This window comes from Vigna angularis, chromosome 1 (genome assembly GCF_016808095.1).
Source record: "Vigna angularis cultivar LongXiaoDou No.4 chromosome 1, ASM1680809v1, whole genome shotgun sequence".
NCBI classification, from domain to species: Eukaryota; Viridiplantae; Streptophyta; class Magnoliopsida; order Fabales; family Fabaceae; genus Vigna; species Vigna angularis.
Genome location: NC_068970.1, coordinates 22,000,757 through 22,027,113, shown reverse-complemented (window position 1 = coordinate 22,027,113; position 26,357 = coordinate 22,000,757). Strand labels below are relative to the sequence as shown.

The 26,357-nt window shown below is 31.6% G+C and overlaps 2 protein-coding genes and 1 pseudogene across 2 annotated transcripts; 1 reads left to right on the top strand and 2 right to left on the bottom strand.

Moving 5' to 3' along the window:
• Nucleotides 1–7,792: 7,792 nt before the first annotated feature.
• Nucleotides 7,793–10,397, bottom strand: LOC108340661 (protein EARLY-RESPONSIVE TO DEHYDRATION 7, chloroplastic). The gene is made up of 4 exons (XM_017578180.2): nucleotides 9,311–10,397; nucleotides 8,946–9,112; nucleotides 8,319–8,403; nucleotides 7,793–8,225 (listed from the first exon to the last, which is right to left on the bottom strand). The coding sequence occupies exons 1-4, from the start codon at nucleotides 10,237–10,239 to the stop codon at nucleotides 8,036–8,038; spliced, it is 1,371 nt and encodes a 456-aa protein (XP_017433669.1). The 5' UTR covers nucleotides 10,240–10,397; the 3' UTR covers nucleotides 7,793–8,035.
• A 5,473-nt stretch (nucleotides 10,398–15,870) lies between these two features.
• On the top strand, nucleotides 15,871–16,728 carry LOC108328581 (adenosylhomocysteinase-like; annotated as a pseudogene).
• A 258-nt stretch (nucleotides 16,729–16,986) lies between these two features.
• On the bottom strand, nucleotides 16,987–26,203 carry LOC108343931 (alpha-mannosidase). The gene is made up of 28 exons (XM_017582389.2): nucleotides 25,665–26,203; nucleotides 25,497–25,580; nucleotides 25,318–25,406; nucleotides 24,974–25,148; nucleotides 23,380–23,592; nucleotides 23,212–23,283; nucleotides 22,929–23,042; nucleotides 22,722–22,822; nucleotides 22,535–22,628; nucleotides 22,262–22,429; nucleotides 22,064–22,153; nucleotides 21,749–21,814; nucleotides 21,616–21,672; nucleotides 21,319–21,538; nucleotides 20,514–20,647; nucleotides 20,122–20,187; nucleotides 19,974–20,033; nucleotides 19,673–19,744; nucleotides 19,103–19,150; nucleotides 18,867–18,986; nucleotides 18,705–18,770; nucleotides 18,392–18,504; nucleotides 18,223–18,313; nucleotides 17,909–18,019; nucleotides 17,731–17,826; nucleotides 17,615–17,662; nucleotides 17,424–17,492; nucleotides 16,987–17,264 (listed from the first exon to the last, which is right to left on the bottom strand). Exons 1-28 carry the CDS (start codon nucleotides 25,875–25,877, stop codon nucleotides 17,058–17,060), a joined length of 3,057 nt encoding a protein of 1,018 aa, XP_017437878.1. The 5' UTR covers nucleotides 25,878–26,203; the 3' UTR covers nucleotides 16,987–17,057.
• Nucleotides 26,204–26,357: the final 154 nt, after the last annotated feature.

Below are 26,357 nucleotides of genomic sequence, written 5' to 3'. Positions count from 1 at the left end.
CTTTTCTATTTCTAATCCTACGTTATTCTTCTGCTCCACTTTTACTGTTATTGGGAAAACTAAGAATACATTTTCTTTTTATACCAACTTCAACACAGAAAAAACATTCATACCAAATTATTTTTTTGCATGATAAAGTAAGTACTACAATACATCCTAAACGAATGTTTATTTTATTCCTTCAATTTCATTTGCATATTTAAATATGGTCTGCAAGAAGTGACTTAGCTGATTGGTTGGTCCTTTAACACATGCCTTTGGATTTTTCTGTGTGAGTGGTTTTACAATAGAAGCTTTTGGGTGCACAAATCAAACACAAAAATCAGAACAACAACTACAATTCTACCAGCCTAATGTCTTGCCTATTCAAAGCATAAAATGTGGTAAAAAAATAAAAGGAGAGGACCAAAACTACATAATAGCCAAAGCACAAAAGTTTGCATTTTCTTGATGCTACTATATCTTCAACAAAAAGGTAGGAAAAAAATCATTGACAGTTTAATGTGAATATGGTTCACAATTATTGTGTATGTATTTATTGAGAGTTTGTAACTTAAATATTGTAATACGTTTTTTTTTTTTAATTTAATGTGAGATTCTTAGCATATAATTAAATATATAGGTATTATAAATAATATTAATGTGAGATATTTATCAATAATCATTTTTGTTCCAAACCTTGACTTTTATTGGTAGAATCCTAACTCTTGTCACGAAATAAAAAGAGTGTTTCCTCTTCTAAATACGCTTTTTTACATCTTCATTAAATTATTGATTAAAATTAGTCTAAAATAAATACCAATATTTAAAAATAATTAATAAATAAAACCTATTATGTAAGAAATATTTTAGAATTTTATACAGATAATTTAATAGTACAATATTTTTAAAATAAATATGCAACATTTAGGAAATGATTTTATTATGAAAATAACCAAAATAAAGTCAAAATGTGAAAGTAGATATACAATGTTTATTTAATAGAAAAAATAAATAAATCAATGATTCACCAAAGGAATGATTATTCAAAGAGTTGAATATCTTTTTAGTTCCTTAACAATGATGTGAAATTAAAATTCGTTGTGTTTGAAACTTTGATAGATTTTGATTTTCAAACTTTGAAAATAAATTAATATAATCTTTTTAATCCAATTATGTTAACTTTTTTTTGTGTCAAACACGTTTCATGTTAGTGTTTGAGTTGTTTACATCATTTCATACATTTCTCTTCAATATCTACTTGAAAACATGTTTGACATATAAAAAAAATAATATAATAAGATTAAAAAGACTACATTAATTCATTTTTCTAAAAGTTTAAGAATCAAATATATCAAATTTTGAGACAGAAACGAATTCTAATTTGGTGTCAAAGTTTGAACGCTAAAACAATACTTAATTCTTATTTAAATATATTAAATAAAAACAAAACTAATAAAACTTAACTTTCATTTATCCATTAATATAGCTTCCAAATATCTGTAAAGTTATTTGAATATTATAATTTTTTTTCACATTCAATATATTTTATGCTTAAATAAAATAACTATATGCTTTCTGATGATTTTATACATAACAAATATTTTTAGTTTTGATTTCAATAAAATTTGTATATTTTTATTCTTTTCCACATATATGTTAAGAGATCCTTGAAAAATTTTAAACATATGAAAAGTATTATTTCCTTTACATTAAATTTTATTATTATTAAAAGAACTTTTAAAATTATAGAAATTAAACACTAAAAAAAAATATTATGGATGGTCAAAATTCGTCAAAAACGTAAAAAAATTTATTGGTAATATTTTTTTTGACAGATCGAAATTTGTTGATAAAAATACAATCAATAATAAGAGTGAGGTGTGTGATGACACTTTAATGACAATCACGATGAGTGACGACGATGGTTTGTGCTAAATTATTGGTAAAAATAAAATAAAAATGAAGGAGGATTAACTCTCTTGTGTCTAGATGGAGATGAAACCTTAGTTATTTCTAGGTTTGAAGAATAAGGGATTTAGATTTGAAGAGGAAATAAAGATGAAGAGGTTTGGTCTCATCTCTACACTCCCACTTTTATTACTTATACACATATTAAGCTATTTGGACATAAAATTTATCATTCTTTTTTTATTGATATATTTATTGACTAATGAATTCGTTAATAAAAAAAGTGTCAGCGAATTTTATTGACAAAAAGTTTATAAGTAATATATATTTTATTTATCAACAGATTTTTCTGATAAAAAATTGTTAAAAAGTAAAATGAATATTATTGGGATTATTTTCAATAATAAATTTATTAATATAATTAATTGATAATTAAAATTTTAAAATATATTAATAAAATTTATTAATAATTTAAATTTATCGATAGATTCCGTTGATAAAATTATATTGATAATTTAAAAAAAATTGTAATAAAATAAAAAAGGCATAACACCTAGATTTGAATGACCTGAAATGTAAATTCAAAATATGTCAGTTGTAATTCCTAAAATCTGATAATGCCCTCATCGCAAAGATAATCTGAAGCAAAAAAGAGAAAACATGTGTATTATGTTTTTTTGTGTTAATCGGTGGTGGCTGGTAAACAATACATGATGTAATTCTTCTTAGCTGATAGAATGAGGGAACAGAAAGCAGAAACGGAGTCCTCTAGAACACACCTTTGTGCTCCAACTCACTATTCCATAGAAACCCATTTTGCAGTGTTCGTACAGAACTCGGGAATATAATATGAATTGAAGCACTAACTAAGATGAGGGTTAAGATCTTTAATGGTTTATAGTGGGAGAAAACTGAACTGCTCCATAGTATTCCATTTCCATTGCATAGTCAAAAAGAGAACATATCAAGAACCAAATCATCAAGATCATACAAATACCATTGGCATTATACTACAAACAAGTTGTGTGCACATTTTAATTTTTTACATGCTCAAAACTCTTCTACTTGCAATTCTTTGTTCCCTCAAACAGTACCATGATGGTGATAATGTGGTTCTCAACTTGGTCCTTCTTCTGTATTTTACAAAAGAGACAAATTAAGTTGTGGGCAATTAATAGAATAGTTGGAAGTTAGGACAATGACATGTACACATAGTGAAGGTATTTTTCCAAGTTGACTGTGTCGACCACTGAAATTCCATGGCTGCAAATTTTGCTGCTGTAATAGTTTAATTTACTTATTCATACACAAACATATTGGGAGTGAGAAATGAAAGATATGCAGAATCTTTGATCACTAAGGATCTGGACAAAGGTGTCACGTTCAAATCAAATTTTGAACTTCAATTCCTTCTTTTCAATGCAGATACCATGAAGGAATTACATTCCTCAGGTCCACTGTGAGCTGCAAATTTAGGTCTCAGGGTTTCAGGAATCGCTTTGCTGCCCAGCAGAGAAAAAGGAATAATATTTTCTTTTTACTTTTTGTTAATAATTTTAAGTCAATTGAAAAAAAAATGTCAAATTACATTATATAATTCACTTTTTAAAATTTATCAAAATTATTTAAAATTTATTTCAATCAAGTTTATCAAAATTATATTGTGTCATCGGATTCGTCATAAACTACTTATAAATATCAAATTTTACATAAAAAAATATTCAATCTTTTGACTTGTGAGGACGTATTAGAAATTATAGAATAATAAAAAAATTATATAATTATTTGATAATATTATAAAACCTATTTACTTATTATGTTGTTGTCGAATAGAAAAGCATTGTATATTTTTATATTGACTTTATTTTTATAGTCTTACTTAGAATAATTGGTCGTTAGAGTAGGTTTTTATATTTATAGGCCATACATTAAATGAGGGGGTTGCTGATGGAGATTATTTCCCATTATCACAGTAAAATTATTATGCGATTGCAATGAATATAAAAATAATTATACAATTATGTTAAATATTTGATACATCTTTTATGTATAAAATTGTTGTGTAAAATTTTATTCATTTTTAGATTTTGTATAGTTTCATCATGAGTATCTCAGGTAACTATAGTTATTACACGACCAATATTTAGAATAGAATATTAAAGTTTGAATTTTAGCTAAAAGAGTGTTATAAACACTGTTTAGAACCTGATAACTGTGTTGGAAAAAAACTAATAGCCATACGAGTCTCCTCATTTCTTGAAATTTAATAATCTCAGACAACTGTTAATATATGATCAAAGATGAGAACTATATACAGGTTGCTATTTTTTTTTCAAGCAATTCATTCACCTAATTTTAGTAGTAGTAGTAGTAGTAGTTCAATTAACCCTAATATTTATGTTTTATAATTTATTTATTATATGGTTGTGGGGCTGTCATATCACACAATAGGGTTTATAAATTGAAAAGTAGTTCATCATATCCACAGGAGTTGGGCAAGGTTTTGACCTTTGATCAATATAGTTAAGGCATACTTTTCTCTATTTAAAATTGTACATTCGCCTAAAAAAATTACTTTTTAAGGTTAAATTATATGTTTTTATCTACGATATTATTTTCCATTTTTTTATCTTATTTCTCATATTTTAAAAAATTTATATTTTTGCAATCTTAAAATTGATTTTATCATGATTTAACTAAATCCTACATATTAATTTAATATATCATAACAAATAATTCATTTTATAATAACCAACCATCTCTTTATTTTTAAAACATTGTTTTTACTTTCTCTCTAAATTTTTGGCTTCATTACTCATTTATTTGAAAATTGGAATATGTCATAAAACTCTTAACAACAAGGTTTATCTTTTTTTTTTATCAATTTTTCTAATAAAATAAGTTTATCTTTTGATCTTTTTAGAGTCTAATTAATTTTTGTAATATGTGAGATTAGGAGATTGCATGTAAATGAATCTCTGTTCAATCATGATTATTATAGTATGATCAAATCATTGATTTGACTCTTCTTTATGTAAATATTAACTTCTTTGTATAGAAGAGATTGTGTTTTCTACTTATAAGTCACATAAAAGAAACTAGTTATTTAAAAATTGTAAATATAGATTAATGGTGTAGAAGTGCATTTTGATTTGTAAATTCAATTGATTGAAATATGAAGTATGAATTGAGATGTTGTGATAAAAGTGATATGGTGTTTAAATTGCATTTGAGTATTTATACATGAAAGACAAAATACTGTGGAAGAGCTTTAAAGATGAGTGGGTTTCTTTTTCACTAGTATTAAAGGGTGTGTTTTTTATTTTGAAATTTTTGGTTTTGTTTGTTAATGGAGATTTATCTAAGAGACACTTTATTGATGAAATTGGTACTTCTTAACTAAAAAATAGTTATATTATAATTTTATAAAATATATTAGTTGATGAATAGTTTGAAAGAGTCCATTTAATCAATTAAAATAATAAAATAAATTCAAGTTTATGATATACTGCAATACCCTGGGTGTCGCATTGAGGAAATTTATAAATTTGTTGAATTGATAAAATGAGTTAGATGAATTGTTTATTGAATGCTTTAAATAATTAAGCATTTTGTATATTGATTAAATGCAATTAGTTTATCTTGAAGGTTGGTATCTTGATACAAGAACAAATGATGTTTTAAATAAGATTAGAAACATAAAAAGAACATGTAGGTATAAATTTATAAATAAGATTTGAAAGAAATAAATTGAAATTTAAAAATTTATATGTTTTGTTTGGGATGTTACATCTTAATCAGATGAGGTGATAGTCCAATAGTGGGCACATCTGGTCCCTTTTTCACCAAAAGAAAAATTATCAACTAAAGATGCCAATGCTGATACACACCACTCACGTAGCCCCTTCTTTATCTTAATACTAATTAATTAAGCTTCACAATGAGATAACTAAGATAAAAGGGGGTTGTTGACAAAGTATTTGCTCTTATTATGTTCATATTTTTTCTTAATTATATTTTAAAAATATTATTAATAGGTAAAACCAGATTTTGGGGCCAATCTCTCCGATAATTTCAATGTAAAGCTTCGAATTCTCGGTTCTAAATATAAAATAAAAATAAAAATTCTAGCTTAAAGCGCGGATTAAAATTATCTCAGTAGAATATTTTTGTTCCCACGACAAGTCTTATAATACTGTTAGATCAATTATCGCATTATTTTTTGGGTAATTTCCTTTTTAAAATATAGAATTATGTCATGTAAAAATAATTTAAGTGTGAGTGAAAGTTATAAAAAAACAAAATTAAACATTATATAAGGTAAAAGGTATATGAATTTATTATCTTACAATTTTTTGGATAAAAGTGAGGTAAAATGTTTATGTGTATTAGATTAAAGTCACAAAATATAATTTTTTTAAAATAATATGAAACTATTTGATGTATGGAGAACAATATTTTCGAGATATTATTTATTTTTTAATGTAGAAAGTGAAAGGAATATTTAAACTGCAAATTATTTGGTATACCAGAATTTTTGGTTTTTAAAAAAAGGGATTTAAGTTAAAGAATGTGAGAGAGACTAATTAGTGATTGGAAAAAATAAATCAACTTTTTCTTTTATCAAAAGTGGTGACTCACACTCATTTCTGGTACACATTGAAAATAATATACACTTTATAAAAAAGAATATAATTAAATTGATGAAGACCAACCAGTTTAGTGTAAGATACCAATTGGAAGGACCCAATATATTTTTCTTTCTCAGTATTTCTCATTTATTACTGATCTTATTCTGCACGCTTACCTTGTGCACCAAATCAATTGGAATTTGGACCAAATGGTATGCATCATGCCTTTCTTTTATTCCCTTTTGGCTTCTCCGATAACTGAACACTATGTAAGTATAAAGTGAAAACTCTCACGCGATTGCTGACTCGGTAATGCTCCCAATCTTCAAGTAATAGAACCTTTTTTTTTTCCCTTTTTCTACATGGTCCACAAACGTTTTACATCATTGTATGCTTCTTCTTAAAGTAAGTACTGGAAATTTTCATTTACCCTATCTTTCAGTATAAATTCAGTGGAAGCCAAATAGAGTGGAATAGAATGAAAATGTCAAATTTTGTTGTTCGTTTGACAGGAGAAAAAAAGGGAAAAAAAATGGCAGCTCTGGACAGTTTTTTCCTTCTTATCCTGAAGTGGAGGAATCTGTTTGTTACAATTTTAAGCACAAAAATAAATCTATCTTATTCTACTACTTGGGATGTGAACAAAGTCTGAAATTCTGATACCACCTATCAATCACCAAGAAAAAGAACTCCCATAAAATTTACACTTTCTCTTGCTTTAAGTACAATGAAGATAATAAAGTTTGTGTTTATGACATGCTGCTTTTTTAAATACATTGAAGCAATAAAGTTTGCATTATTATGACATGTTACAAACTAGTCCCGAACTGCTAATCCAATTCTAGTATTTTACACTTTGACTAGTTGATGGTACACGAAAGTATGACAGTAGTTCATAGTTCATCGAAAAAAGTCATTAGTCATATGGTAAGAGTACTAGGAAGGAGAAGTGAACAGATACAACTCATAAATTCGGTATCACAAGCCTATATATCAGAATTCAAAACAAGAACAATTAAGATTAGTAGAAAACGAAAATAAAATTCAGTGCTAATCGCAAGTTGTTATCAATCAGCCTTGGCCAAAGGATTGAATCAGTAAAAGACAATCTCAGAAGAAAACTGTGTTTAATTAACTGAAATGACAGCGAAAGTATACAAATCAGTTCTTAAAACACTTATTTACAACTCATATTTTCTCTATCGCTTCCAATTAAATCAACCGTTCTATCATTCACTTCCCTCCTCTTCTAAATTGCAAAAATGGTTATAAAAAAATTGTCTGCAAGTAGAATTATCCTGTATTTTATTTACACTTGGGAAAAGTCTAAAGCTGATGAAAGATCAGACATCATGGTAATGAGAATGGATATGTATATATATACACACACATACCATAAAGGAAAAAAAAACAAATAAAATCATAAATGAATGTTCGTAGCTGTCTAGAATGAATAGCAGTGGCTATTGATGTTATGATGGTGAAAAGCTTAATTGAAGAAGTACCGGCAGAAATCACTTGGACATTTTAGCCTTAATTTCAGCAGCAGCAGCTTCAGCCGCAGATTTGGTGAGTGCAGTAGGTTTTATAACACTCTTAGGATTCAAAGCCTGTCGAAGCTTAAATGCAGCCCAAGCAGTCCCCACAGCATGACCAGCAGCATCCAGTCCTTCACTTGTTGCCTTTGCAGCTTCATCTCCATATCTGCAGTGTAGACAGTATCATTAAATTCAATACCTAATTTCATGCTTTCTTCAATAGGTATTTTACCATAGATACTTCATCTATTCACTTTACCTGTGACTGACAAGCTCGGTTGTAACAGTGTTTGACGTTGACATCACATTTTTTCCTGCTACTTCAACAGCATCGCACACTTTGCCTATTTACAAAACAATTCATCACTATAATAACTGACTCGGTAAATTATGTACAGTAACTAAATAGCAGGATCATGGCTGGTTGATCTTAAAGCCCAAACATGTGAATATTTGTCTACCAAATGAACAATAATGTCTAAACACTGATTGTGAGCCATTTCAAACTGCACTTCCTACGAGCCTTTCAAACCAAATTTTCTATTCTGTTGTTTAGCCACTCAGAAATTGCTTGTGTTTTGAAGACAACCAGAACACAACATACTTAGAACGTTCTTATCAACTACAAACACACTAGTCAAGTTATTTTCCTGTTTGAACCCTTTGCGCGTGTGTGAGAGTTTCAATGCCCTTCCTTACCTTGTAATAAAAAATATATAAACTTTTTCGCCCTAATTTTCTTTGCTTTGTAAAGAATTTGGAAGGTTTTCTATTTCTTTCTTTGCAAGGGGATATTGCATGATTAGTGCTTAAAACAACTCAAACAGCATCATAGTGATGGCTGTAAGCAAGCCCGTAGAAGCCTGGATTAGGATAACTGACATACTGAATCCATCCAATGATGCAAGCACAACTTCGCCAGGTAGGAGGCTGAAAATTTTCTTTCCCGCTTTTGAATTTACAAGTGAACTGGTGAAATATCCAGAGACCTTCACAACCCCAGTGAGGACCCCATTTGCTACATTCTCTGTCATTTGGGTCATTCTCTTAACCCTATATAAACATCAAGTCAAAAGACAATATCAGTTATTTGAATGTTCAAGTTCAAACAGAGTAGCAGACAAAAAAAATAAAACAAATAACCATTGAACAGAAAAACATAGTACAACAGAGTGATGCAAATTCCTTATGTTGTTACAGAACAAATTCAACCTGACAAAGCAAAAGAAGATTAATTAAGAGCACACCAACCTTTGGATCCGCTTCAGGGTTTCGGGATTAACCTCTTCCTGTGAACCCGGAGCCATCCTTGTCTTCATGATCTCATTCCCCCACCGCAACCGTTCCACCGTCACATCCCCACACCACAAAATCCCCTTCACCAGTTGTCCAGAACCAGCCGCAATAAGTTTCGCAGCAGTTCCACTGTAATCCTCTACATTAGGAGCCAACGTGGTCCAATACGCAGCACACTTCTCCTCCATCATCTCCTTCTTCTCCTCCGTCTGCAAATCCGCCGGCGATACCTCCTTCGCCACCGACGCATCCAACGCCTCCCCCTCCTTCTTCGCCTCCTCCGACACCTTCTGCACCGAGAAAGCACTGCATTCCTGAAGCACCTTATCCAACTCCTTCAGCAAATCCTCCTGCCCCCTCGACGCTATCGTTAAGCCGTAGCTCATCACGCTGGGAACGGAGTCCTTCTTTTTCTTCTTCCGGTTCCGGCGGAGGTTAAATAGTCCTCTTTTTTCCTCCTCATCACTGGAGGAATCTGATTTGGATTCGTTCGGCATGTGGAGGGAGAAGAAGTAGTGCGAGTCGTCGACCTTTACCGCCGCCTCGTCTTTTGCCATGGGCCACTGTATATCGCCGACATTTGCATAAAAACCGACTATATTCGTCCCCTGGCGGAGGCAGATGATTTTGAGGTCGCCGCAGGCGAGCTCCACGCTGCATTCCTTGTCGATGAGGTGGAGGATGGCGCCGGGGACCTTGATGAGAACCTCCTCGGCGGCGAGCGGCGGGGCGGAGGCGCTCAAGTCGTTGGGGATGAGGTTTTCGACCTCGTCGATTTTGGGGTAAAGATTGGAGGAAGGGTTGGAAGAAGATGCTTCGGGCTTTACATCGACTATTACCTGCGGATAGAGGGAGTTTTTCTCGTTAGGAATTTCAGATGCCATTGATGAACGGAGTTTCCAACTTCCAACTTCCAAAGTCGTTACCGTTGTGTGGATTTGGAATCAGAAACGGAAAACAAACTGACAGAGGAAAAACGACACGTGGCGCTTAGCGAAAGATTTGTTAACTGCAACGTAAATTTCCCGCGTCGATGTCGCTGCGGAACTTGCTGTTTTGTCTTTCTGACTCCTCTAAGTGAGTGTTACTTTTCTTTAGTAAGTAATTGATCAAATTTTTAATAAAACTTATAACTAAAAATTTGCTCAGAATTAAATATATTTTAAGATTTTAAAACATCTGTATTAATATTTCAAATGAATGATTGATTGATTATTAATACTTTACACCCTTTTTAGTTTATATTTTTACATTTAAATTTCTAATACATATTTGTTTTCATGAAACCTGACAATGCAACTTAAATTCAATTCAATTTCAGCATGGTATTTGTATTGTGTAAAGCCTCGTAACCTTAGCAAGATAGGTTTTTCATGACTGAGCATTAATGTATTTATTCAGACTATGAATACAACTATTTTTGTAAATATTATAATTTATAACTTAAAATTGACTTAAATGTGTTTATTCCACTGTAGTTATTTCTTCCCGGACAATGACCAAAATTTTCTATGTTAAATCAACATTTAGTCTACACAAATCAAAAGAAATGTATTCGTTATCACAAGATAAATATGTTGGACTTGCACAAGAGAAAAAAAAACATAAAATATATAAAATTATTTTACTAATTTTCTAATAACTTGTAAATCCAATCCCCAAAATTGCTGATGAACTTCATCAAATAGTGGTCCATTAACTTGGTAGGCCCTGCATATCAAATAAAGTGTAGAATAAGAAATATCAAAATCTTAAAAGAAAACAGAACATTGAAAGACGTTTAATAAGAGAGCTAGAAGAATAGCCAACCCAAAATGACCTTTCTAAAATTTGTTAAACAAATCCTAATAACTCACAATGATAAGAAAGTTGTGTGATTGGACTTCATCCATTTATTTTAAAGAGTAGTTTTCTTATTTATATAATAAAATTTATGATTAAATATATTTTTAGCTTCTACGTGTAAAACTAAAATTTATTCATGTTTTAAATTTTGATACAATTTAGTTTTTAATCTTTAGAAATAAACATAGATATAGTCTCTGTAAACCAATTGCGTGAAATTATTTTGACATTAAATAATATTTCAAAAATTATTTACATCATTTTATGTGTTTAAACTTAAATGTCAATTTCAAACACCATTCATCAAATACAAAAAATTAACATAATTGGGTTAATAAGTTATATCCATTCATTTTTTAAATTAAAATATCATAATATATCAAAAAGTTTGTAACAATAATAAATTCTAATTACATATATGTTATGTTTTTTTTTACATTTCGAGACATGAGATTAAAATTTACATGAAAGATGTGAATTTTTTTAATGGTTTTATATAAAGGATTTTTTTTTCAATTTTATTCTATCTTTCTTTTTAACTAAAACAATTATCTTTTAATCCATTTATTTTTTAAATTTAACCTTTATTCTTTATTTGACTATTTTTTAAAATTTAATTATTTCTTAAAATTAAAATAAATATTTATAACAAAAGGTATTTAAAAAATAAACAAAAAATATATGTAATAAAATTATTAAAATTATTTTTATTTATTTTTATAATTTCAATAACATAAATGAGATTGCCATTAGAAAGAAAAGTTTTACATAATGGAAATGGTTTAGTACCAATTATAAGCAAAAGAGCAAAAATGAGTTAAAGGACAAAGGAAGTCAAGATAAGGTAAAGGAGAATTTTTGTCCCAGATTAGTTACTGTGTCACTTATTATTACATATGACATAATATATGTTATGTCACCTAAAAGTAAAATCAACATAGTAAGTTCATAGTTTATTATAAAAATGCAACATAGTAAGTTCATAGTTTATTATAAAAATGCAAGTATCACTTTATTACAATAGGTAAATTATTCATCACAAATAAGTTGTAAAAATGTTATTTTTTCTATTAGTTTAACAATATAATCATATATTATATAACAACATCAATATATCATAATATTATAATATATCAATATGATAATATAACAATATAATGATATAAAGAGATAACATATGATAATATAACAATATGATAATAAAACGATTCATGATAAGTGTTGTCATTTGATTGAGTGATTTAGTCATGTTGACCTGATTAAACAATTCCATCATATTTACAAACCAAAATGTAACTTTTTTTGAGATGTTACTAAAAATAGAATTTTTTTACATATACTAAACATATTTATTTATCATCACAAAATAAAACTAAAATGTTCATTTATTTAATCTGATAAATGTTTCACTCGATAACATTTATTTAAAAATAATAAGAAAACATAAAAAAATTCAATACTTAAAATACATTTTGAAATACAAGAAAATGCATTCCCGATATAATATTCACGTTCCTCATTATTTGTAAATATGAACCATAACATTATCTACTCACAATAACATAAGTCAAACGATCATCACAAATAAAAATCATAACCACAAACATTCAAGGGTGAACTCAGTTAAAAGAAAACATAATAATTAAATTTATAAATATATCATAATAACACATCATGACACATCTCATTCAATCTTTTGTTAATTCAGAAATAGCATATAATCAAATAACAATTATTATTGTATCATGTAGCAACAATAAATCCACGTGTAGACTTGGTCCAAGAGGTTCAATCATCAACATAACCCTCGCGCGTAACTTACCATCCAAAACTAGCTCTAGTGCCACTTCCACCACTCTCCAAAGAGCTTCCCTAGTGAAGTACACCGATGCAAATTCTCACCACTCTCTCAGAGAGCTTCCTAGGTTAAGTACACAAGTGTGACTTTCTACCACTTTTTCAGAGAGCTTCCCTAGTGAAGTACACAAGAGCCACTTCCCACCATTCTCCAAAAGAGCTTCCCCGACGAAGTACACGGTGCCACTTCTCACCACTCTCCAAAAGAGCTTCCCCGACGAAGTACACGGTGCCACTTCCCACCACTCTCCCAAAGAGCTTCACCAGTGAAGTACACTATGCCACTTCCACTACTCTCCCAAATACCACAGTTGGAGTCCTTAGGGCCAGCTCCCAAAGACCTCTCACCTTTGGCTGAGACGCATGCTTCTCATCAGCACCATCACATCACATATTTCATATTATCAAACAACCACCACATAACTTAAACTCACATCATTACTACATGCAATACAAAAATTCCAACATATCCCTCAACCAACATTTTAACCTAATGCAACCACACATGATCTCATACCCCAATTCAACCACATAAAATGCTCTTAACGCAAGGCATCGACTCATACAAAGCCACTAGATATATCAAGGTAATGACGGGTATAATACAACTCGGTCAAGGTTTGATATTTTTCGACCAAGGTTTGATACATCTTGGCTAAGGCTTGATACATCTCAGTTAAGGTATGATACATCTCGGTAAAGGCTTAAAGGTATGGGACAAGTACACCTCGGACAAGGATTGGCTAGCTTTGACAAAGTTGTAATTCATCACTTTAACGTTATATATAATCTAACAAAGTCTCTTATTTCCTTTTCATGTAATCACAATAAAAGAAAAACAACATCATGCCTCATAAAAATCGCATTGATAAACAAAAAAAAGAGTGTAATTTACCAAAACCACATCATCTTTATCCCAAGGAAAAACACCAAGACCTAATAATCAATAGGCTTACTTCCAAAGTATAAAAGGAACCTCTGCACACACTCATAGAAAAAAGCATCAATCATGAAGCAAAAACAAATCAATAATCTTAAAATGCTTAACTCACTTCTACAACACCAAACACAATGGTCCAACACCTTACCCTTCTCCCCATAATAATATATTATAATACAACATCCATAGTACAATTAAGATGAATAATCAGAATGACAAATATCCAAGGGTTCTGATTCAAATAATTTTTTCATAAACTCTCATCAAAATCACAAGACGACACATACTCAAATAAAAGGAAAAGATCTAATTAACTCCTTTTATCTTGATTCATACTACTTCCCTTCCTTGATCAAAAGAACGTCTTTTCTCTACACCCACTAGCTCTCACAAATCTTTTAATAAGAAAAATATTTTTATCACGACACACTCACGTTTTTGCTTCTTTTTTTATGTGCATAGTTTGTATCTTAACCTAATTTAATAAGGAGACATGTCTAACCCTAATTTCAAAGTGTTTATCTTCATTCTCCAAGCCTTGTAAATGCACCTTAATTAAAAAAAATCAAAATAAAATATATTTTAGTTATGATTGATCCTTAATTAAATTCTCCCTATGAGCCTTTAAATATTTCATTTTAAATTTGTTGTGTTGTCTCATAGCATGTCACATCAACCATAAAGTCCATTCTCCACTTGCTCATCAAATTAGAATTCAAAAATTTACCCACAATGATTGATATCATCTTCGTCCTTATATGGTCTTAACATTCTCATCCTTACTCAATGTGAGATTTAGATTCACAAGGTCTCCATTTCTAATTGATATGATTATATAACTATATGACAATATAACAAATAAATTTGATTTTTTTTGTGTGTATATGATAATATAGATTTCATTTATATATTAAATAAAACAATATTTGGATAATAAATGTAAATTGAATTTATTAGAAAGATATTTACTATTGAAGATAAATAAGATGGTCAACATAAATGTAAACTCTTTTTTTTTAAAGCGTAATGGAAAAAGCATTTCTAGATATTAAGGAAGCTTTTTGTAAAATTTGAAGAGCAAGTAAAACTTAAAGAAGAAAATTGCAAGAAAAGGAAAAATTAAGAAATGTAAATACAAGGTAAGCATTTGTTAATGGTAGAATATAAATTTGTATAGAAAATCATAAAGTAGGCGATGAAGAACACAAATACTATTGTCTATACAGTACAACTTTAACTTCACATACAATATTTAAGAGGAATATTAATGCATCAATTACTTGATAATGAGTCATTTCACACTGTACAAATTGTTGAGAAAGTAAGATTAACTTACATGGATAATAAAGAGATAAGGTCTCCTTAATGTAAAATTTGTATATAATTTCGGGATAAACACACTTTTCATTTAAAAATTTATTATCCATATATTTGATATATTACAGACTTTAGGAAAAAGGAGATAAAATATGGGATTTAGTTAGCCTTTTGCAATTAGAAATTGAAGATAAAAGATAGAAACATAAAAGGTTTAATGTCTCAGTAAGTCCCTATTTTCGACGTGAATTTCAAATAGGTCCCTTTTCTTTTCGGCGTCTCAATTGGGTTCTTTTTTATGTAAAATTGGAGCAATTAGGGGTCTACCGTCAAATTACCCAAACGGCCGTTTAAGTTTGCCTACGTGTTATTAAAAATGATTTTGAATTAATTTTTGTATTAAAAAATGGATTTGTTCTTCAAGGGCAAAAAAGGCAAACCCTTTTCTTCTTTTCTTCTTCGATTGGAAGCGCGGTTCTTCTTTTCTTCTTCGATTGGCTTCTGCAACTGCTTCCTCCAGATTCATACTTTCCCCACCTTCGAATAGGCTTGGTGAAAAGGAGGGTATTTAAAGAACATCGATCCAAGAACAAGAGGAAGAACATCGTTAATCGATAATGGCGTTGCTCTGCTGGAAGGTATGATGGAGGGTCTTCAGGTTCTCACCCTGGAGGATGTTGTCTCTGAAGCCGACATGAAGAAAAAATGAAGAACAACGCGATCGTGTGCAACATTGGGCACTTGAGAACTACCCTGGTGTGAAGCGCATCAGTATTAAGCCTCAAACCGACAGATGGGTTTTCCCTGAGACCGGGACACGCATCATTGTGTTGGCCGAGGGTCGTCTGATGAACTTGGGGTGTGCGACGGGCCACCCCTGCTCCTTCACCAATCAGGTCATCGCTCAGCTTGAGCTGTGGAAGGAGAAGGGTACTGGCAAGTACGAAAACGAAGGTTTATGTTTTGCCCAAACAGCTTGATGAGAAAGTTGCTGCCCTCCACCTTGGCCAGCTAGGAGATAAGCTCACCAAGCTCACCAAAGATCAGACTGATTACATCAGTGTCCCTGTTGAGGGTCCATACAAGCCTGCTCATTACAGCTACTGATCAGAGGGACAATCAAGACAAACATCCTTTTTCAAATTTCTGCTAGAATCTTTGTATTTTTCTTTTCCTAGGATCACAATACGACCAAATGGGTCTGCTGCGGCTGTGTGTGTTATGACTTAGCAGCTATCATATTTATTCTAGTCCATCCTTCATATTCGAAACAGAATATGCAAAAATTCAGAAAAAAAAAATCTTGTTATGTGAGGGAATGGAAGAAACTGTAGATGATGCAGGTGGGGAAAGTATGAATCTGGAGGAAGCAGTTGCAGAAGCCAATCGAAGAAGAAAAGAAGAACCACGCTTCCAATCGAAGAAGAAAAGAAGAAAAGGGTTTGCCCCAGTTTGCCTTTTTTGCCCTTGAAGAACAAATCCATTTTTTAATACAAAAATTAATTCAAAATCATTTTTAATAACACGTAGGCAAACTTAAACGGCCGTTTGTGTAATTTGACGGCAGACCCCTAATTGCTCCAATTTTACATAAAAAAGAACCCAATTGAGACGCCGAAAAGAAAAGGGACCTATTTGAAATTCACGCCGAAAATAGGGACCTACCGAGACATTAAACCAACATAAAATATGTTTATTTCCCTGACAGAATTATTTCAATGTTTATGTCTTCAAATAAATTCATCAATGATGACTTGGGGTATTTGAAAGTTTCAATAGGAAAGTTCGTATTTCCATGGGGCCAAGCTCAACAACCAAATTATTGTTGACAGGGCCACCCCTAAGACCTTGAGGTTCTTGTCCATTGTCTCCTTCAACCTTCCATGTCATTTTCTTTATTTCTGACTTCTCTTGGTTAGCTGATAAACTTACCTCCTTCAACTCCTTTATCTGCATAATAAAACACCATCACACGTTACAACCAGAAAGACAGTTTTATAGCACAAAAGCAATCCAAATTATATGCTAATCTAAAAAAGTATGTGCTTCACAAAGACAAGAAAAATAGGAAAACCCTTTTTCTTTAGGGTGAAAAGAATATCTATGTACCGTTTTCTTGGCAATCAGCTTCTTCAATTCTACTTTGGTTAGAGTTGAATACTCGGCATCTTCACTTGGCTAATCACATCGAAAACATGAGAAAATACGATATTAAAACTTAGAGATATTACAGTATTGATCAAACTGAATTACACTAAAACATGTGAAGTTATACGTGATAAATACTTGTATAGACTAACCTCATATAGATGTGCCAAACGGAGAAGCACAACTCCACCATCCAACTCCTGCAAAAGAAATTTGTTTAGAGAGAGATAGTCAAAAGTTTTACAGATATCCTCAGCATTTGTTCTACCTCAAGAGTTATCAGAGCTACATTCGGGGGCAGGCTGTAATTTGGGTCCAGGATCGTTCCCTTGGTCCAATGTGAGGACTTCCAACTTTCCAAGTTCTGATCAGTAAACACCTCATAAGATATCATCAATATGTTGATGATTAGAAATTCATTAGTGCATGCAACTGTCATATCATACCTCATGTGTAAAAGCCAATAAGAATGGCGAATAGATTTCTTGACCAGTTGTACGGCGCCAGCGTGCACCAGCCCCAAGTTTGTCTATGCTGATATAATAATTTCCTCTGACCTGATATGACAGGGAAAAAAAAAGATATACTTTACGTAGATAGAAGAAACGAAAACATAGTCAATTTCTACTTTCTAGCTTTTCTAGCAAGTTGGTCAAAGAGAGCATTTCAATTCATACCCAAAAGCAAACTGAATTTGTCACTCAATCAATTAATAAAGAGGATGCAAAGAAATATAAGTCAATTGATGAGATTGCCATACTGTTAGTCCTTCACATGTTTTGTTATTGTTCACGCAAACTTGTTCATCGAGTGCTTCCCCAACGCCTCGACCATCATCGTGAAGAATACGCCTTGAGTGGTAAAAATTATGTTAATATTTTGTTTGCAGTAAAATACTACTGATTTAGACTAAAAGACAGATTTAATACCTATGAAGCATCAATTCCACCTCACCATCTTTGATGCTAGCCCCACCAGTGGCACGATCAACTAAGATTGAGAACTCAGATTTCTTATCCTTGGTATAAATTCCAAGATTGAGCTGGACAGAGAAAAAAACAAATAGAATAGTTCTATATAAATTTCATCAACATTGTAGAAACCTATCAACTTTGGAGCAACAGAACTAACATATGCTACTCCCTCAAATTCTTCTATTTAATTTTCCAGTCTTGCAGGCCCTAACATTATCTACAATTAAAACCTGAAATCCTAATGAAATTAAGAGTTAAAGAATTTTACTGGGTAATAGTTTCCTGCAACTGGTTGAGTTACTTGAAGGGGCCAATCATCCCTATGATCTCGAACCTGCATGACAGTTTTAAGGGTCATATAAGTCAATGCTGCAATTATTTTCTCCCTAGAGCATTTCATTATAAAGAGAGAAAAAATGTATAAAATTACTCGTTTGAGAAAATCTCTGCCGTTGGAATCAGTATAAAACTCCTTGTTTGTGACCATATTTGCTGTCATTCTTGTGATCACCTCTTTTCCAACTCCATCATCAGTAGGAATTGGACCAATCTTCGTAAATAAACTCAGGTCAGAACCTTATTATTTGCTATTTAACGACTCCAGCCTACGGAATCCATGTTAGGCCAATTACCATAAACTTCATAAGACCAGACAATCCAACTTACAGTGAATTCGACTTCAGCGTGGTCTTTATCTTTGTAAAGCCTAGTAACCTAAAAGGTAAATAAACAAATAGTAAGAAAAGGTTATTCAAGACAAAGCAGAGGCATTCAAATATTCAATTAAAGTATCATTTACAATGAATTGGACATCTGTCATAATCTATAACTTAATGAGCTGAAAGCAAAGAAATGAGCTGCAACTTTTCCACTGCAACGCTTTTTCTTTTCCTTCAGGCAATTTGTAGTAATTGATTATTGAATCACTCAAAATTATAGTATAAAAATTAGTTCTAAATGTCATCAATCCAGATAATTGGATAAGGTTCCTGCCTTCCAGTCCTGAATGCATTCACTCCATTAAAGATCTAGATTGTGTAGCACTTAATTGCCTCAATAAAACGAAGCCAAGAAACACTAATACTCAGCCTCCACTGTTGTATCTTGAAATTCATAAATTTATTACAACATAGAATATATGGGACTAGACAATATAAGTTAAACAAAAAGCACAATCTTTAAAAGACTCTGAATCTTTTTGCATCCTAGACTTAATAATTCTGCTGAGGTACTTACCTGATAAATCCAAGAGCTAAATTTCTGATGAACTTCATCAACTAGTGGTCCGCGGATTACCTTGGCGGGCACCTACACATCAAATAAATCAAAAGGCAAATATAGAGACTATAGATGTAGTATTAGAAATACAAAAATCTTAGAAGGACATTGAAAAGCATGTAGTATAGAAAATAGCAAACCATGATACTATGTTAGAACTTTTTGTGAATATCTTGTTGTCCATTTAGAGTTCATATAAAGAATTCTATTTTATATAAAACTAATCTCAGATGTTACTAGATTCATGGAAAGAACTTACTGATCTTGAAATGATAGTTGGAGGGGATCCATTAGGCCGGAATATATACGCACCAGAAGCCTGTGGAAGAAATCACACTATTGACGCATACATTGTACTAATTTAATTTGTTATTGGAGTGAGTCGTATGTTCAAATAAATCACACACCTGAGGATCACTATCACCCTCACTGGATCCATAATAGAGGTAGCTTTGCTGAATAGGTATATCAACCTGGGAAAATTTTGAAAATAGTGAAATACTCTCCATCACACCCTTAGAAATATGTCAGGATATGAAATCAATAAAACTAAAATATAAGAAAATATGATTTGAACATGCTATTGCTATACATTACTTTTTTGCATATGAATTCAATAGAATATATTTTCAAGAATGCACAAAATATAGCATGACGATAAACGGTCATGAGTAGGAACTTCTGTTGAATAAATAGTGATTATGTGTCAAAATAAATAAATAAATGATCATGGAATATGACAATTTGAAGTTCAATGAGTGGGAAATACTGTGCTGTATGAACTTTGCAAAATACGTACTCCAGTTCTAGAATTATACATCCTTTTGAGTTGCCCAGAGGTTGAGGAAAAGGACATCTTTAAATTTCCGGGCCCAATGACAATGGTGTCACCTCTCTGACTGCCGAGGTTAGATAGGTTTTTTGTTTTGGACCCTTGTAAATTGAAACAACAAAAAAGCATGCTTAGTACTAAAAACTAATAAATTTAATTAGAATGCACTAGCTAGCAGCGTTATGCTAGCATCTAATAACTAATGTCCATGCAGGTTATTTTGTCAGCTTTTATGATACTTATCTCAAAAGTTAAACTAAAAATGATATTTAATTGGTTAGTACATCATATAAATACTTTTCAGCACGATAATGGAACTAAAAATAGGAGTTTTGCATGGAGCTTGTGATGCACTTATCCAAATGGATCTTGGTTAGACATAGACTTCTCAACAGAACCTGATATATGTACACTAAAATTAAGCCTAACAGACAATTAGTCCAATACAAAGAAAGAAAAATTGCCCTTTAACGTTCTCTCTCCTAACTAATGCAATGACTTTCCAAAGGTTGTCAAACATGACTTATGTTTCACCAAATGTATTGGAACATATCATCAGGTCCAAATGCTGTTAATGGGTGATCCAAAGCACAGCACTTCCACCTAGTGTTACTTTGAGAGATAAATGGTGTGGTCACAAGGCAAACCTTATATGGAGGTCACAAGGCAACCTTTACCACTGAACCACGACTCAGAAGGTAAAATAGTGTGGTCAAAAAGAAAAAATAAATGGTTAGTACACTTAGACAATGAGAGAAAAGTGGAAGTGCACCTGTTCCCGTTGCTTTAGAAATGAAGTACGTGCTCCATCCAAGTGGAGGTACTGACGCCTGAAACAGAAGCCAGTACTTTGGGGCTTGTTTTGGTGACACCCCCAAATAAGCCTTTACATAGAAATTTCTTAAATTTGCTGTAACATCATCCACATCCACATATTGTACTTCAATATTATTGCCCAGAGAGTCTTGGACAACAAGATGAGCATCATTAACCTAATGCAAATGCCACCTTTAGATAACATTGGAATCAATATGTATTATGACGTTGCAGGTAAATGACATGTACTCACTGGTATTTTGACGATATCAGTACGTTTCCATCCAAGTGGATTATACACCACAACTACCTGGAAATAATTATTATTAACACATGATAGACAAAATTTAACCAGAACTCCTTATCAAAGCTTAAGAAAATGTTACCAAACTCTTAGCGTCTGGAATGTTATCTTCTGTAGGAGGGCAGTAACTGATATTTAACAATTGACACTGCCAAAAGATCCAACAGTAATGAGAAAAAAAAAATTAAAGAATCAAGAATATGACAAACTACACAATCTACGTATACAAAATAAACATATCACGTTAAACAAGTCTTGTAGATATATCTATCTTTAGCTGAAAGCCTGGAGCATTGACAGAAATGTCTTCGACATTTTTTTGGCAATACATTTGGACAAGAGTAACAAATATCAAACATAGAGAAACACTGCTTTTTCTTTGAAATTGAGACTTTACCTGGGCAAAAGCCGATGCAGGTGCTGAACATTGACCACTTGATTTCTTACTAGTAAGACAAGCCAAAGTAGAACTAACAACTGCTTCAGCCTATAAGAAAACATTGTTTTTTTGGAAACATTAACTAGATAAACGAATCCAGCCAGGACACAAAATATATGGTCAAATTTAAAATTTGGACAATTTCTAATTCCTGACCTCAGAGACTCCAATAGCCAGTCGTTTGGCATAGTCATTGGTTGTATGCTGTTTGGCAGTGCCACTGACAGCATCATGATGTTGTGCAATTCCTAGAGCATCTCCAAGACCGAAAGTATTGTATTTAGCTGATTGCTTTCCAGCAAAAAATTCAAGTTGACGCGTTGCCTGCATCAAAATTTAAGCAATGTCTCGTATTTAACTAGAACACTTGGGAGCAAACAAGAAAAAAAATCCATCCAATTTTATTTTGTTTAGTACAAAGTATTATACCAAATAGTATCCACTTGTCATCCTAACATATCGCTTTAAGGCTGGGCGACTCGTGAAATAGCCAGTCCAATAAGCATTAGCACTATCAGCATACCTATATATATATAAGAAATAATCAGGAAATGTGCATAAGTGGTTGAGATAATAAGCTAGTTTGCAAGCAAAACAATAGCATGTATATCCTTACGGGAAGTAATCATCAGTTTTCAGTGGCCAAGTTTGATTAGCAGCATTTTTGGCATTGGTGTAAATAGATGGAGTGGAATACAAAGCATTTACTCTACCATCCTGAAGATTTAAAACACAGGGAAGCATGCATTTGCTCTCAGCGTAATATGATCAAACAATACGTGTATAAAAATCAGTAGCTGGGAGATGTATTATGATTCATCACCTTATTAACATAATGAATTAGTTTATCCATTTGCTTGAACCAAGACTCTGCATATTGGTACTGGAAATCATCACCCATTGTCCACATTATATGGTTTGTCCTCGTCACATTTGCCTAAATTAACCACAAGCAAAGCTAATTGGTATATGAAATGAGAACCTCAGTTTCAAGAGTCATATTCAAAATTTGTGACTTCCTCATTCCCACTACAATGATACACTCATTAATCACTATAGGGAAATTCCCACTCTAATGACAAAATTCTATGATGGAATGAGATTACTTGGGTAGTGGAAGCTTCAATAAAGTCTTTGACACGTTGTTCAACGTTGTAGTCAAAAAGAAGAGGATCATCCTGCATATGTAAAAGTGAAGTTAAATACATAAGGCATTATGTGCATATCAAAATATGCAAAATAGCATCAGCATTTTAGGTGTTGAGTGTTGGAACCTGCACTGGAACAACATTAACATCAGCATTATTGACTTCAAAGTTGAAACCATTTGGAGCACTGTAATGAACAGGGAAAGCATTGGCAAAAATCTGAGCAGAAGAACCAAATGTTTTGGAGGCACGCCAAACAACTTCAAGAGACTTATCAGCTTTGCGCTTAGCTCTGTCTTGATAATCAATTCTTGCAAAATGTACAGAATCAAACCCAAGCTGCATGCAATGCCAAATTAAAACTGATTATTTCTTTTTTCATTCATTAGTAGTCACAATTATGCAATTAATATGGAAGCACAATTCATTTTAGATAAAACGCAAAGTATCCCTACACATTATTAAATCATGGGTGAAGAACATAAACAAGATCATGAGAAGTTGAAATATATTACAACAACTAACTTATACATTTTATTTTCATAGTACTTTTTTACTTCATTTTAAATTCTTCTAAATATAATTGGATTTTAGTTCTTTTTAAAATAACTTTTTAAGGAAATTTTAATTATTTGTTATAAAATTAAAATGTAATTTTTATATTCGAATCTATTTACTTGCAATAAAACGTAATATATATTTATCATCCATAATTTACAATTAAATAAATAAAATCATCAAATATTTTAAAATTTTAATAGTATAATTCATTGAAAAACTAATTTCATTGAATAATGTCATCATCAAAAAGATAAAAATAAAATTCAACATTGTTGATATCTTTCTACAGTAATAAATCAAGTAAAATTTTGTAAAAGAAAAATATCATGACATATTCCAAAACTAAAAAGGTTTAGATGTACCCTGCCCATGGTTTTACTTTCTCAATATAAAAACCAGCCAACCAAATGCCAACTTAGTATACAATCTTCTAATAATAACAGTAAATAAAAATAATATAGTACGCTCTCTACAATAAATAATAAAAAAGCTTATTTACATTTAAATTATTTTATAAATTTAGATATTTTTTTGTAAAGTTTTTATCAAAATAATTATTCTATTGAATATTTAAAATATTTTTATTTTTACCTAAGTATTTTATTATTTGATTTTGTAGTTAAAAAAGTACATAGTTATTATTTTTATCTTCTTATCTTTAATTTGTTTATTATTTTATGTCTTTCTTTCTACTTTTTTCGAATTCTGTGGTTAACTTGCTTTTTCAAAGGAAAAGGGTGACTTAATTAATAAATTGAATCGGATTAAAGAAGGATTAAAGAAGAAAGGAGTGAGTTACTCACTACGTTAGAAATAAATAAAAAAGGCAACTGCGATGTCATTCCATTAACAATCACAAAATATTTATACGAAAACAAAAGATAAATAAAAAATATAAAAATTAATTAAAAATGTTCAAATTTATAAGATATTTAAAACTTAATTAAATATACTAAAGTTTAAATTTAGATAAGTTAAACTAAAGTTTCAAGACCCAGAAAAAAAAAACAACATTTACCAAAGCAAATTACACAATTTTCATAGTTCATCCTTAATTTGTACAGTGTTTTTATAAGTCTGTTCAGCATCATTGTGTTTGTTTCTTCTGTCTGAAAAATAGAGAAAAATGAATGAAATGGGCGATTGATAATGGAGGTACCTCAGCTCCAAGAAGGTAAGCCTGCACAGCAGAGTGTCCAAATGGATCAATCTGCCATCCAACGGTGGGAGTCTTGTTAAACTCATCCTTGATAAATCGATGGCCCAAAGTGGTTTGATCAATCATGTCTATGTAGTGAGTTGCAGCTTCATCGTGCATGCACCAACCACCGTTTCTGCCGACAAAAACACGTCATAACACACATCTGCAACAAGATTCCCCAATCTTTGTCTCTCACACAAAAACACACACGTGCTGGACCCCACAAAAAAGATCCAAAAAAAAGCTCTAGTTTTTAGAAAGACGAATGTAGATAAAAAGTAAAGCATAAATCTGTCACGTACATGATCTCTAGCTGCCCCGCATTCACAAGCTTTCTCATTTCTTCTTGTGTTTCTGGACTTTGTTCTACCCACCACCGATGGAAAAAGGCCTGACATTTATCACCATTTACCCGATCAAACCAAACCTATTATGTCCAATTAACAACAAATGCACCAAAACCTGACAGATTTCGTTTTACCATTTCGGCAAACACAAACTTTCTATTTGGGTCTTTCTGAAGAGATACGACCACCGAGTCCAGCACATTCTCAACGCATGCCCCCTGTTTCATCGAACTGTGAAGTTCAGCTAGTGGAGAATTATATATATGCTCAAAACGAACACAAATGAATGTTATGTTTCTAACCTGGATACTGTTGTTTGATCCGACGTAGTACTGATCAACGGTTTTGAGCCAACCAACATCATCATGGGAGTGTGGAACCAGGTGAACATTCAATTTTCCTGGAGCAATAGCAGCCCCTGTATTGTACCTGATGTATTTGGCAGAAACTAGTGTGGCACAGAAGGAAAGCCATAGAAAAGCAGAGAGAGTTTGTGCAACTAAAGTGGTTTCCATTTTGCAGAGTGTGAGGATTATGGCATTGAAGGGATACTAAAGGAAAAGGAGCTTTGAATGACCCAACAAATAAAGTAATGATTGGTCCATGCCTAAGAATGCCGGCCCTGGAAACTATGTAGTGGAATAGGCTGATTAATTAATTTCTATCTCTTTAACTTATCTATCAGACGTATTTCAAAATTTGGATTTCACTACTTTCTAGAGTTTTGTTTTATCTTCACTCTGTATATGTTTGAGATCGAATTTTGGGTGTTTCATCCATGCTTACAAACCCTGTTTCATTGTTTATTTCGTTATGATCTGGATTCAACCATTGCTCTACTCACGTGCTTTACTGACTGCACATATACATCATCATTGGAAAACTACTTCAAAAATGTACTGAGTTTATTGTCAATTACAAACTGCTGGCTGCGGTACTCAGACATAAAAGAGGTCAAATTACGTTTACTTGTATTAGAAGTATTTAGAAGATTA